The sequence below is a fragment of the Poecilia latipinna genome, unplaced genomic scaffold, assembly GCF_001443285.1.
Source record: "Poecilia latipinna isolate Pla-1442-1.1 unplaced genomic scaffold, P_latipinna-1.0 Scaffold1056, whole genome shotgun sequence".
NCBI lineage: Eukaryota > Metazoa > Chordata > Actinopteri > Cyprinodontiformes > Poeciliidae > Poecilia > Poecilia latipinna.
In genome coordinates this window covers 67,133-80,545 of record NW_015113672.1, presented here as the reverse complement: position 1 = coordinate 80,545, position 13,413 = coordinate 67,133, and the positions used below count along the sequence as shown (strand labels likewise).

General features: G+C 37.7%; 1 protein-coding gene across 2 annotated transcripts in view; it reads right to left on the bottom strand.

Moving 5' to 3' along the window:
• Positions 1-1,259: 1,259 nt before the first annotated feature.
• cplx2a (complexin 2a) overlaps positions 1,260-13,413 on the bottom strand; it is a 19,797-nt gene continuing 7,643 nt past the window's right edge. For both annotated transcript variants that reach the window (XM_015051620.1, XM_015051621.1), the window contains exons 3-4: positions 3,635-3,813; positions 1,260-2,258 (exon numbers count right to left, since the gene is read on the bottom strand). In XM_015051620.1, coding sequence (XP_014907106.1) covers positions 2,067-2,258; positions 3,635-3,813 — 371 coding nt within the window. In that variant the 3' untranslated portion in view covers positions 1,260-2,066. The remainder of the gene's footprint in view (positions 2,259-3,634; positions 3,814-13,413) is intronic.

Genomic DNA, 13,413 nt, shown 5'->3' with positions numbered 1-13,413 from the left:
ACAACAGCCACTTCAGATAGAAAATGACAAAAAAAAAAAAAAAAACATGTATTTTTTGTCTGTAACATATTGTCCATTCAGTAAAGTTACTCGCAGGTAGCTGAAGATTCAAGAATTGAAGACTCGAGTTGCTATGCTCCATTATATGACCTAAGTAAAAGTAAAAAGTACAGTTCAGTAAAACTACTCCTACTCTGTGAGCAGGATTTTAAGTCTTTATTGAACCTCCCAGAGCCCTTCCAAAATATTTCAAGTACCGTAAATGAATATCCACCTCTGAAAAATGGCTAGTTTTATTAAACAACTAGCGCACAGAAATCTCTTTTCTTGATTTTTTTTCTTCTGCTTTTGGCAGGAAGTGTCCAATTAATTCATTTCTATTTTATGGAAAATAAAAAAAAAAGAAAATAATCCCATTGCTTGTAGTCAAATAAATAAATAAAATATGACAATGAATCAAGCTGCTGACGTTTTGTTTACATTTAATGGGAGCAGATGTGGCCAAAAATGTAGAAAGCCAATTCAAATCCAAAAAGGCCATAAAACATCATTAAGACACAAAAAATAACTTTACAGATTTCCTTTCGCTGTTTTGTAAGTCTGATCACAGAAAAAAAAACAAAAACAAATTTCTCATGTCTGTGAGCAGGATTTGAAGTCTTTATTGAATCTCAGGCAGAAACATATATTTAATCCTTTATTGCTCTTGTCATTCTGCATAACCTCCATCCAGAACAGTAACACTGAACCCTTCGAAACACTTATTTCTGTTATTTTCTGTAAAACAAAATCAGCAGGCTGTGATTGTGTATTGAAGGAAAGTGGCCTCTCTCCAACAAGACTTTGTCTCTTTGATATAATTTCTAAAACAAAGAAGAAGAAAAAACCCTCATCTCGTTCACATGTCATGTATTCCTTCCCATTGATCCTGACTGTAGCAGTATAGATACTGCCACTTCTGGTCTTATGGCTGATAGCTTAAGGTTTTGGCTGTTGTGTAAAACAGCTACAGCAGTCATTCTTCCTCAAAATGACAACAAAAACAAACAAACAAGCAAAAAGAGAGACTCCAAGCAAATCAAAATAATTTTTCCTGAATACATACATATCTAATTGCTTTTTTTTAAACTACTGATATTATTATTATAGTTGTTATAATTATTATTATTTTTATTAACGGTTATATCAACATGGAAGTAAACACAGTCAAACTTAAGTTATTGCCTCGATATTTTTTGCATGATAACAAATAAGATGGACAGCAATCAGGTGGATTTTAATACATACCGACACAACAAACTCTCCAGACAAATGGCATGCAGGACATGACACTGAGCAAGGAAGTAGAAACATTTCTGAACACCGTACAACATGAGCGCGTTGCGCTTTGAGGGAGTGTGTCTGGAAGACAGACGAAAAGGTTTTACAGATTACGTGTAACACTGTGTGCAAAAGGTTTTACATAAATATCAGACAGAACACACGTAACATAAACTTTAGGAACACACAACAGTAGTCTTTAAATTGTTCTTAAAATATGGCTTATCCAGATACATGTTTTCTTTTTTTTTTTTTTTTTCTTTTAAATAGCCACTCATGTATTCTTTTATATGTGATATATATGATTGTTTTGCCCACCTTGATGGTATGCGTTACATTTTTTTATTTTTTTTTTATGTACAAACTGAGTGAAGGTGGTGGACAGATATATTTTTCCATACTGCAGCTAACGCAGAGGAGAAAACAAAAAGTTCAAAATGTCTCAAACTAGAAGGGTAACCCATCTGAAATGTGACTTTAGCCCTCCACGTGTTGTTAGCTTTGAAATCTAACATGGCTGAAGCTAACATCAATCCAGCTAACATTAACCCGGTTGTTGAGTCAGTGTCGTCTGTTTGTTCACATCTGAGAAGTTTCCCTACTACAAAATTGTGATTTGACACCGTAACACTCCTCTAATTTCTACGTTGGATCTACGTTGACAATAAAAACCCGATTCAAGCCAACCTTGTGAATGTAGCCTGCAAATTCAGCCAGACAGTGTTAGCTTTAGTTAGCTGGCTAAGCTACTTCTTTAGCATGTCTTGCAGAGGGCCTGGCAGGTATTTCATCACTGTGTCCATGATGCTTTCTTCTTCCTCCTCATCCCCACAACCGGCCGGCACGGCTTTCTTGGGTCGGGTCAAGCTGCCGGCTGCGGGCTCCTCCGCAGCAGCCGCTGCCTCAGCCTCGGCCTCCTCCTTCTTCTTCAACCCGTACTGGCATTAAAACACAGAACAAGAGTGGTGAGTAATGCAAAGACGAAATACATATAAAAAAGAGAAGAGGATTGAGTTGCTATGTGACACATTGGATCCTTATTCAATGTGCACCCCCATTTTGGACCCAGACGTTGCCATTTCGCCTCAAAAATAAGATTCTATTTTGTTCAATGAACCAGTTGGTACCCTTAAACTTTACCACCGTACCCTATATATAAATTCCCGGGCAAATTATACGACGATAATCACAAAAATGCTTGAATCTCAATGAATTACACAATTGACTATAAACTAATGTAGATTTAATATTACACACCAAAGCATTGTTCAAGGTATTGAACCCTTTTTGGGACAATTAACTCTTACAGAATATGAGAAATGGACACCTGATCCAAATGAAATAGCAATAAAACACTTTATGCTGGTAGATTATAATTTTTTGAAGTCACATAGCTTTCTTATAATGGGCAAGAAGTAGACTGTAGGAAAATTGAATCATCAATTTTTAACTATGTTCGGTATTATTGCCAAAGTCGACATGAATTAGTCAGTACAAAGTTTCTAGTGAGAAAAAAACTCCTTATCTTACCTGAGAAAGTGAAGTTTAAAACTATCAAAATGATAATTAAATTACCAGAGTTGATGCAACTGTTTTAGTACCTGCAGAAAAACTACTGAATAGTCTTTTGAGAGTGAGGATTTGTTTATCCAGTCACCTGATGTCTGTTTTTGCTATTATTTCTCGGTTTGGGCAAAAGAAGCTTTAAAAGGGAATTATTTTTAGGAAACTAATCAACTCAAATCCACTTTGTCTCACTTTAAGCCCAGTTCTGATTTGGGTGGAACATTTTTAAGGAGATACTCTGCTGTAAGCCACATAAACATTAACAATCAGAAAATCTGCATCATCTTCTGATTTAGTTGTATTTCCTCCTCAGCTCTCTATCTGATAAATCCCAGTCCTTTTTCTCGCCCTTCTGTCTCTTTTTGTTCTGCACAGCTTCCTGATCCATGTCTGGTGTATTTTAAACAGCAAGTTAAAAATAAGACAAAAAGAAGAGGAAAAAAAGGCTGCAACTAAAAATAGCAAACTTCAGTAAAGCAGGTCAAAATTTAGCTTTAAGGAGAAACACAAATGATCACGTCGTGCATTATTTTTGGATTGTTACACTTTTCAGGGGCTGTTCTATCAAGTCATTTTTGTTTAAAATGATTGACTTTACCCTTAATGAGCTAGCGTGTTAATTAAAAACTTCTCTGGGAAATTGGCATTCTTTGTTTTCCTAATAATGGTAATCTATTTCCATTTCCTGTTCTTTCCCTTTGGTTAATGACTCGCTACACTCAGACGGCAGATGTGGTTTACATCATACCTTATCCCTGATGCCTTGCCTCATCTGTTCCCTCTCAGCCTCCATCTTGGCGTATTTGGCCTTCCTCTCCTCCTCCTGCTGCCTCAGCGCTTCCTGTCGCTCCTCCTCTTTCTTTGCTGCATCGGGGTCCTCCTCCTTCTCCTCCCCGCCCAGCATCTTGCCCACATCAGGGGGGCCTCCTGAGAAACAAAAAGACGGCAGCGTAAAAGAGAGACATCAGGTACAGTGACAGCTCCAGCTGGTCTCTGAGACCGGAGTGTCAGAAAATTCAAGCTAGACTGTGGGATGGAGTGAATTAAACGGAGGCAGACACAGGATGAGACAGAAAAGTAAAAGATTTTTGACAGAACAGATTGCACACACAGAGTATTCCAGGTAAAGATTTTATGGACGTCATGACATTTGAACAAGCTGTTTTGATAGAGTGAGCATGAATTTCATTTTTCCTCCAGTTCTGCCTCGATAGAAACTTTTGGAGCATCTGTTGTGCGAGACTTTGGCTTCTGATAGGTTCTCTCTGGCAAAATGGCCTCAGGGGAGGAAAAGACTAATAGCTATTAGATGATCATTGCAAATGGCAACTGGAGGGAGGCTTGCTGGTGATTGAGCCTTCAATCCTGTAGCTTAGCTTTTTTCCTCATGCAGATTGTTATTCTCAGGGAATTGCTGAGAATTTCATGAGTTTGGTTGTTCAGGCCACATGCAGCTTGTGAATCTAGAGAAGACTTTACACCATATCCATTAGCGTGATGTATTGGGGCGTCCTTCAGGAATAAAGAGTATTGAGGTTGCTTAAATAAAAAGCCCCAAAATAAGAGCTGTGTCTGCTTGCATGACATTGAGTCTATCTTCTACACAGTGGGTTTAGTGGCTGAGCTAATCCTTAGCTTGAAGGTGTTTAGTTTATGGACAATATTACAAGACACAATCTCTTTGTCTTCATTTACAGCTGAGCAGTGAGGTCTACTGTCACAGACAAATTAACTCGACTTGAACAAGTAGAACCCATGGCTGTAATGGTAAAAACAACTTGGGAAAACAATCACGGTCGCTCGGTTCACTACTCCCGTCCCTCATTTCTGACGTCTGTCACGGTGCCTCACTGATTAATTGACGTAGATGTAAGGAGTCAGTTGCCTGTGAGTGATGGTAGGATATGTTATGTGGCCGCTGCTCTGGCTGTACCAAAAAACACCAACTGGTTTGTCCCAAATCCAACCCTTTCCTATGATCGTGAGATATGGATTTTGACCCAATGCTTCAGATCCCAGATTAACCCGGCTGAGACGAGCCTTCCCTGACAGGGCCGCTGATTCTCTACCATGAAAGAAGTAATTTCAGGTAATCAAAATAACTCCTGGTTGACTCGGGCACATCCCAACGGGAGCAGACCACCAGGCAGATCCAGAACCTGGGGAAAGGACAATACATCCCTTCTGGGCTTTGAGAAGCTTTCGTTTACCTGGAGTGGATCTGGAGAACTGGAGTATTTCTAGGGAGAAGAACATCTGTAGGCAGAAGACCTAAAAACAAAAAACGGTGAACGAATGAACCCAACAGAAAGCTTTGGTCACGTAGAGGGCTTTAGGAGCTTTGTTCTTTATTCTAATGGCAAAGAATACAAAAACTAAAGTTACCTAAAACAGTAAAGAGAAAAATCCATGAATCACCTGCTTTGTTTAATTTCTTTATATTTTGTTTTACGCAGTAGAGGTAATCATTTATTTTTCAACCTGTTTTCATCCAGGGTAAACTGAACTGAGAAGGTCAAGCCTACTAGACTTTTCGTAACAAAGCTGATATTTTATGCTACAAATACAGGGAAAAAAATCATTTTTGGGGATTTTTTTTTTTTTAGACATTGACAAAATAATTAACTATTTTAATTATTAACCAAGTGAAGAGCATGAATTTTTCTCCGTCTCTTCTCGAACGCCTCAACTTCAGTCGGACTTACATAAAAGTTTAAAGAAGCTCATTTCCTAGAAGAGAACTCAGGAATATTTATAGCTGCTTGAAGCAAAATGATTCGTCCAAATCTGACGTTTAGAAAGATTTATGTCGTGCGACAAACCAAGGAAGATCTAATGCCCTTTCGAATTCTTCCGCAGTATTATTTGAAATGGAAGTCCCTTCATTTGAGCAAATATATTGCTGTAAAAAGGAGGAGATAGTCGTATAAAAAGAGAGAACTAGTTTTCCTGCCTGTCCGAATTATCCATTTCCATCACTGGAAATCTGCTGAACGTAAAAATAAAAATAAGTCTGTCTAAAGGCATCTTTGTAAACACAATGAACAGAAATGCCAGTGGTGGGAGAAATTTAGTTGAAGACCAGAGTAGACAAATGAACAGAAGAAGGGAGGCGCGGGGGGAAAGGAACAAGATAATTTCAATGTTGTGTTACCAACAGACTAATTTTGGGAAACAAAACGGGGAAGCGGGCTATCTCTTTGAGGCTTTATCGTCCAATTAGCTGAGCTGCTCCAGTCAGCAGGATTACCCTTCAGTTTATGAGCGGCCACACAGAGACTGGTGAGCGTGTGACGGCCGAGGAAGATGACGAGGAAGAAAACAACACAAGCAGAGAGGGGACGACTGGAACGAGATAGAGAGAAGAGGAGGAGGAGAGGAAGGGAAGAGGCATTTGAGGGGAAAAAATAAACAGCCGAGAAGTCTGCAGCTGCCCGCGGTACCGTTGGAGTTTCGACTCATTCAGCATAATAAAATCAGACTTCAGCATGTTGAGGGAGAGAGAGGCAAAGCATCCTAATAAGCCTAATAAATCAGACAACTACTTGAATGGGCCGTCCTTCAAATAGTTCTATTAAGTAGCTTTTTATGGCAAAAAACACTATTGAGATTCCTTTTCTACCAGGAAATGGAGAACAATGTTGTAGTGCTACGCAGCTGTAGCTTAGTGCTCAAATACCTGGGCTTAACCCTGTATAAAAGTGCCACCTTGAAATTAGTGGCTGCAGCTGAAGTCCACTTGCTCCTTTTTACCGACGCTGTAGATCAGCTCCGACCCTCAGAAAAGCCTCCAGCCACAACGAGGAGCATCGATTTCTCCATAAATCAAACTTCTTAAGTTGCAGAAGGAAGAAGAGACTTTGGCATTCGCTCCTTGAAAACCAGTAGATGGAAATAAAATGACTAAATACCTAAATAAGTATATTTAGAGACCATTGCCTTAACGGTCCATTTAAAGGGAATGTGACATATTTCTTAAAATATATATATTCATTATTTAAGTGACTAGACTTTCTAGGATCTTCTAATGAGTTTCTGTTTCCCTGGGATATAAATAAGATCTGACACAGACACACATTTCTAGTCAAGAACCCATACTCATATTCCAAGCACACAGTAAGGATAATAAAGGTTTTTTAAAAACGAAAAGCTAACTATACCAACTATTGAGTGTACTTTTTGTTTAAGTCTGATGTCAGTACCGTTTTGGGTTCTACCAGCAAAGCTTTTCTCCAATTGTCAAGTTGATCAAACTTTTAAAATGTCACAAGAAAAAAAAGTGAATTATGGGTGCTTCATTAGATAAAGAGGAGCCAAGCTAGCATGGACCAAACATCTCAGAAAAATGGAGAGAACCTTACTAGGTTTAGAGTTTTTCAGAGTTTCATGCCTCTGGTAAGGCACAAACTTGAGTCTAAAACCACCTCATGAAAACTTAATCCAACCTACTTCTGTGAACATACTGGACCTGAATCCAGTAGAAACCCTTTGGGGTGGTGGACATTCAAAGAGGCATCACTGTGTGTTAGAAGTTTGTGAAAGGTTATGGTTGAAGACTAATTGCTATTTTTTTTTTTTTTTTTTTTTTTGTTGGTCAAAGAAAGTCTCACAAAGTAACAGGAGTACCAATAATTGTTCCCCTGGTGAGTTTGTTAAAAACACTTACTTTCAAGAAGGGATGTTTACACCATGAATACATAGGTACTTTATATGACATCAATGGAAACACAATAAAATAATAAAAACAACATTTAAGCTTTGTTGAAAAGGACAAATTAATGTGACAAGCACCGAAAAATATTGTGTAAAAAGAAAATTTATTTAAATCTAAAGCTAATTTTTCATTTGAATTTCAATAATCTCATTTTTCAGTCACTCATCAGTGATCAGACAGTTCAGTAGTGAGATTCTTTGATCTAAAAAGTCTGTAAACAGAAATGTTTTAAGCGTTTCCTGCACACATCAGGTTTGCAGGGATTTGAAGAGCTTATAACTAAATGTTGTCTAACTCAGAAATGCATTTTGGCCTGAGATCATTTAGTGCTTTATAAACCAACAATCAGATAACAAACATTTTCTGAAATTTTCAATGTAAGATTATGTTAAAATAAAAAACGCCACATTTATTCTGAGCCTTTTTCCACATCTTTACCAAAGGGGGCCAGTAAATAGCTTTGTACTTTAAGTGGAGAACAACAATAGACTGAAGTATTTTGACAACGAGGGGTAAAAATTCAATGAGGTCACAGATTTTCCTGCCGGAGGAGAGATTACCACAGATTTGACACTTCTGCTATGGGAAGGAAAAGATGTAAACGGAGCGAAGGAGACGTGTGTGCACATAAATTGTTTACTTTCATTTCTGGCTTATATCCATAAGCTCTGGTGGGGTTTAGCTTTTCTTGCCCCGCGTGTTCAAATGAACATATCGTGTAAATTCTCATGAAGAGCAAAATGCAAACGCATAAACTGAATATAGAGTATCTGGTGTGAGTCTCAGTCACTGGCTGTATTTACATATTCTATATGTGCTTTTAAACCTGCTGCAGTGTGCCTCTTGACAGCTTCTGCATACATTCACTCTGCATTCATGCAGGAGAGAGTGACTGTATAACCTGAAGTGGGTTAAGGTCGCAGCAAATAATGCATTCATAGGAAAACATGAAGCGTTTCAAGTGGTGCTAGCAGAGAAACGGTGTACTATATTACCCAGCATGCCTCTTTTTTTCTGCAGATATTGAAATGAACAGTCTTTGAAACTCAAATTAATCTCCACATAATGTTTTTAACCTTCAATATGCAGATTAGGATCCATACACGTAACCCTAAGTGAAGCTAATTTAGTCTAAGTGAACAAAATGCTCAAATTCAGTAGATTAAGATAATCTGTTCAAACCTGATTATTGTTTTTTGTTAATACTCCAAATATATGCCTTTCAACTATTTCACATTTGCATAAAATCTGCATAGGAGGTTATGTGTTCAGATTAGGTGTCCTGCATGTGTACATTGTTGCCAAAAACACAGAGAATACAAAAACTAACAAAGGTTTTAACAGAAAAAAAAAAACCATTTAATTTCAGCCTCTCTTGGTGCCAGTTTTATACAAACTGCACTGAACATACGTGGAGATGCCTCACACCAGCGCCATTAAAATTAAGTCATCATTATGGGCTAAACCCGAGTGTCCAGATAGCTGTTTTGGCCTAATTGCACCACGATTCATTTCAATAATACTTGAACTCAGCAGCGAGACAAAGGGTGTCATTTCTTAAACCCTCTCTGCTAAATTGCCTCTTTGCTAAGTCTTTGTTAAATCCAAAGCCTCCAGGGAAAGTGGGGAAGATCGCTAACCTCAGCCAACTTTCCCAGTGCTTGAACTTTTAGCAGCATCAGATAAACAGCGGCTTTATCTTCCCTCTTCTCAGAGGAAGGCTCTTTAAATCCAGCGCATGGTTGGACGGACCAGGTCCGCGGGTATTAACGACGGCAGAAATGTGGCGGTAACAAAGAAGAGCAGCAGCACTTTTTCCTCCTCATTTTTATGCTTTGGATTCATTTTAGTTTCCTCCCAGAAGCAGAATAACAATCGGGGCCGTGGTTGTTTTGCACTAAATCCTCGTGTCATATGCACAGCTTAATGGCTTGTCTGCCTGCATGGCATTTTTGTAAACACATTTAAGGAAGTTTTATGCAAGAAATTCACTAAATTCAACTCTAATATGCAACAACTTTATTCAAGGAAGACACATCTGTCAGATTCTCTGCTCTGTAACACTTGGTTTTGATTTATTTTGATGCTTTCTACCGACTTATTCATTTGAACAGCTTGTTTTTGCAATATTTTCTTCAGATGAACCATAAAAAGTTTCACCAAAGCTGCTACACAATCAGGTTTTGTGTAAATTATTTCTAAACATAAAAAAGTCTCGGCATGAAGATGACAATGTAATTACCTGTGGGTAAAAAATATTTGTTCACTTTTTTACTTTTCATTGTTTCCTTGTTTTATCAAACTAATCTTTCTTTTTTTTTACTGCAAGTTTTTATTGCCTTTAACTTCCCCTTAACTTAGATTTGACCAAAGTTACAAAACAACAAACTTCTGCTCGGAGAGAACCGTTTATCCAAACTCTTTATCACGTTATGATGATGTGAACATAAGACGCTCATCTCTTAAAGTCATTTTAAGAGACTAAATGTGAACTGATGTAATTACTTCACAGGTTAGCTAAAAAAAAACTTATTGGTTTTTTTTCTCTATGCTGTTGGAAGTAGGTCTGTCATGATGGATTTAAATGATTTCCATTCGGGCAACAATTGTTAAAGAGAGGCTCGCCTTTAGAATCATTAAAGTCTCCATTTTGAGAAACAAACATTTCATCCCCAGTAGGAAGTAGTTAGTCTGCACTTCCTTTCTCTTTTGCCTGGCTGTTAATGACTTTTTAAAATTCAATTTAATTATTGTTGTTTTATTTGTTTATTTTGGATATTTTTAAATGTTTTCCGCTTTCAGTGTTAAATGTTTCTTTGAAATTATTATTATTTTTTTATCTTTGAGTTGGTGTTCTCACGTTATTGTGCCATTTTTATATAATATTAGTTGAAATATTAGTTGAAACTGATCTCAAAATGACAGGATTATCATTTATTGCAATCATTTCTGAGACAATTTATTGTCCAGCAGGATTTATTACAGCGAAAGGCCTCATCTGGACTAAAGTTGTTTGGTCTTAACTAATATTCATTTATTTTCATCAAAGTCTGAACATTATAGTTTTGGTCAAAATTAAAAAAAGGAGTAGCCTGATAAAGGACAAGTTATCTAGATTACCTAACTTACACACGATGGATGATAAACAGTGATTATCAATTTATATAATTTATTATATTCACCTCATTCATTTCTCACAAGACAAAAGTAAATGCATTTTAACATTAAATTTGTCATAAATTTCTCTCTAGATCTGTGTGCCTTACCTCCGTTCTCCTGCTATTAGGATATTAATTATATAAATGAAACCATCATTTCTTTTGTAAGGATCAATTGTCATGAGAAAAGCTTTTTTGTTCAGTACAAAAATATCTTCAAAATCAAATCAGAACAAAAGAAACAAACTCAATAAGGAGATTAAAGACACTTTAAACACATAATTTTGTTTTTGCCGACGTAACAGAGAATCTTTGTGTGTACGTGTGTGTATGTGTGTGTGTAGGTTTGCCCGTCATGTACTGAAGATCCGATCCATCAGCCAATCGTGTTACAGAGCCGTTTAACGAAATTATCTCCACTTTCAGGGAATCGGGGAGGAAGGAGTCTCTCAAGGTGTCTCTTGTTTCATTTCCCCTGAAATGGCTTCACTTACATGTGATTCCCTCTTTGGTAGTGAAGAGTGTAAAACTGGATCCACATACGTTAGAATTTAGGACCAAATAAAAAATAGCTGGTAATAATTGCTCCGAAATAGCAATAGAAGAAGAAGACATTTTACGATTAATGTAAATTATGTCCATAAGAAAGACCGTGATGAGCCAATATGGTTTAAAACAAAATAATTGTGGTGGGCTAGTGTGAGAACAGAATCACTGTAAAGCCTCTCAGCATGTTTCATTTTTCTTGGTGTTCTGCAGAGTATTGACTTTTCTGGAGGCATTTTCTCTTATTAAAGCTCTCCTTCCCTGGCCTGTCAGTTTAGGACAGACCATTTTCTGTGAGATCTTCAAGTATTGGGAAATTATTTGAGAAGTCAATTCATCTTTAAGCTTCTTCAGACTTTACCCTCGACCATTAATTTACAGAAATGGCAACTCTGTTTATTAAATTTATTAAATTTCTGAAGCCAATCTGTTGAACAGAATTTAATTTGGGGTCGTCAGAGGAAAGGGGACTGATCCCATTTGCACATCACGCATTTTAGATTTTTATCTGCTTGAAATTAACGTATCGGTTTCCTTCCACTTCATTCCTTACGCTCTACAAATGGCTAAGAGTTGGGTGCCATTTTCCCTAAGGCAGTCATATTGCTGCTTGAGGCCTTTGTAGTTTGACTGAACTCATGTCATTTCCCTCTTAACAGAGTAGTGTTTTAAATTGAATTTGAACGTTGGAGCTCATTAAAATGTCTTTTATAACAATGATCCAATCTGTCACACTGGGTTGGTAAAACCAACTGGAAAACCCCCCTTTGGATTTCCCACTCGGAAAATCAGAGAATCAAACGATCCAATATGGCCGCTTCTCCCATCAACAGTTGTAAGCTGTGAAGGAAACATGTCTATTTTGAAGGACACACTTAGTGGTGTTTGGATGTGTAAAGTAGAGTTTAAAACAATGTTTGTAAGTCATGCTACGCATAATAGCTACTTGGTGGAATCCTGATTTCTCCAACTACGTTAATGGGAAAACCTGTGAAGTCATTCCCAGCCCCAAGTTCCAACTTCTAAGGTAAAGGGAACACGACATAACTTCAGATTTTCTGAGTATTGGAAGTGCTGGGTCAGTTCTTGAGCACTCTGCAGCGGGAACAAATATTTAACTGTGGCTTTAAGTTCCTCAGCAGAAGCTGTTTGCCATCCTGTTTAATTCTTTTCAAACAAACAATGACCCATCACTAATTAAAATGTGTTCCAGTGGTTTGGTACGTTCATTTAGAGGAGACTTATGAATAAACGTCTGGGGAAAATAAGGTTTTTGGGAAGCTTCATTACTGTGTCGGTAATGGTTAATCTTAGCTTAAGCTCTAGCTTTTTGGCTAGCGGTCGAACACAAAGTGGGATTTTTCTCCTGTCCAAAAGATGTTGCGTCATTAGTCTCTCTTTTTAGTGACAGGTTTGCAGCTTTTGACTGTTTTGGGCATCAGGTGACATACAGTTTTCAGCTGTAGTGGCTCATGGCAGAGCCAAGCAAGCCAGGCGAGTATCAAATTATAGCTCTGCTGAGTCATTTCAGTTCAACTACGCTCCGTCTTCCTCTCCGTATCTGTAACTAGAGCCGCCTTAGAGGATTATTTAATGCACTGGAAGCATTCTCTCAGTCACGAAGACTCATCCTCACAGTGCCGCAGCTTTGGAAAACACAGTTGAAACTAAATAGGCAAAAAAAAAAAAAAAAAAACTGACCCGGGAAGTTTGCAGCTGAGAATCTGACTTCTACAACTTGGAAAATGTAGACTGTAAAATACAGCCTGGTTTATTTTATTTCCCCATCTTTCAAGGTTATCGGGTGGACATAAAAATTTCAAACCACCGTCTCAGCAAATATCATTGTGATGAGGTATAAACTGTCCAGTTAGTTTGGCGAAGCAAAATTTTCCTGACCCAAACCAAGTATGGTGTCTAAACAGAGTCCGACAGAAAGAAGAGAGAATGGAAAAACAGTTCAACTCAACTCTCACGGTTAAATAAATCGTTGTTTTGCTCCATCGTCATCATCCTGAAAACCAGTAGATTTTTTTAAAACTTTCAAGTCCCTAAAACTAAACAAGGCAATCCATGTTTTGACCTTGACAAATACATCTTTGCACCTTC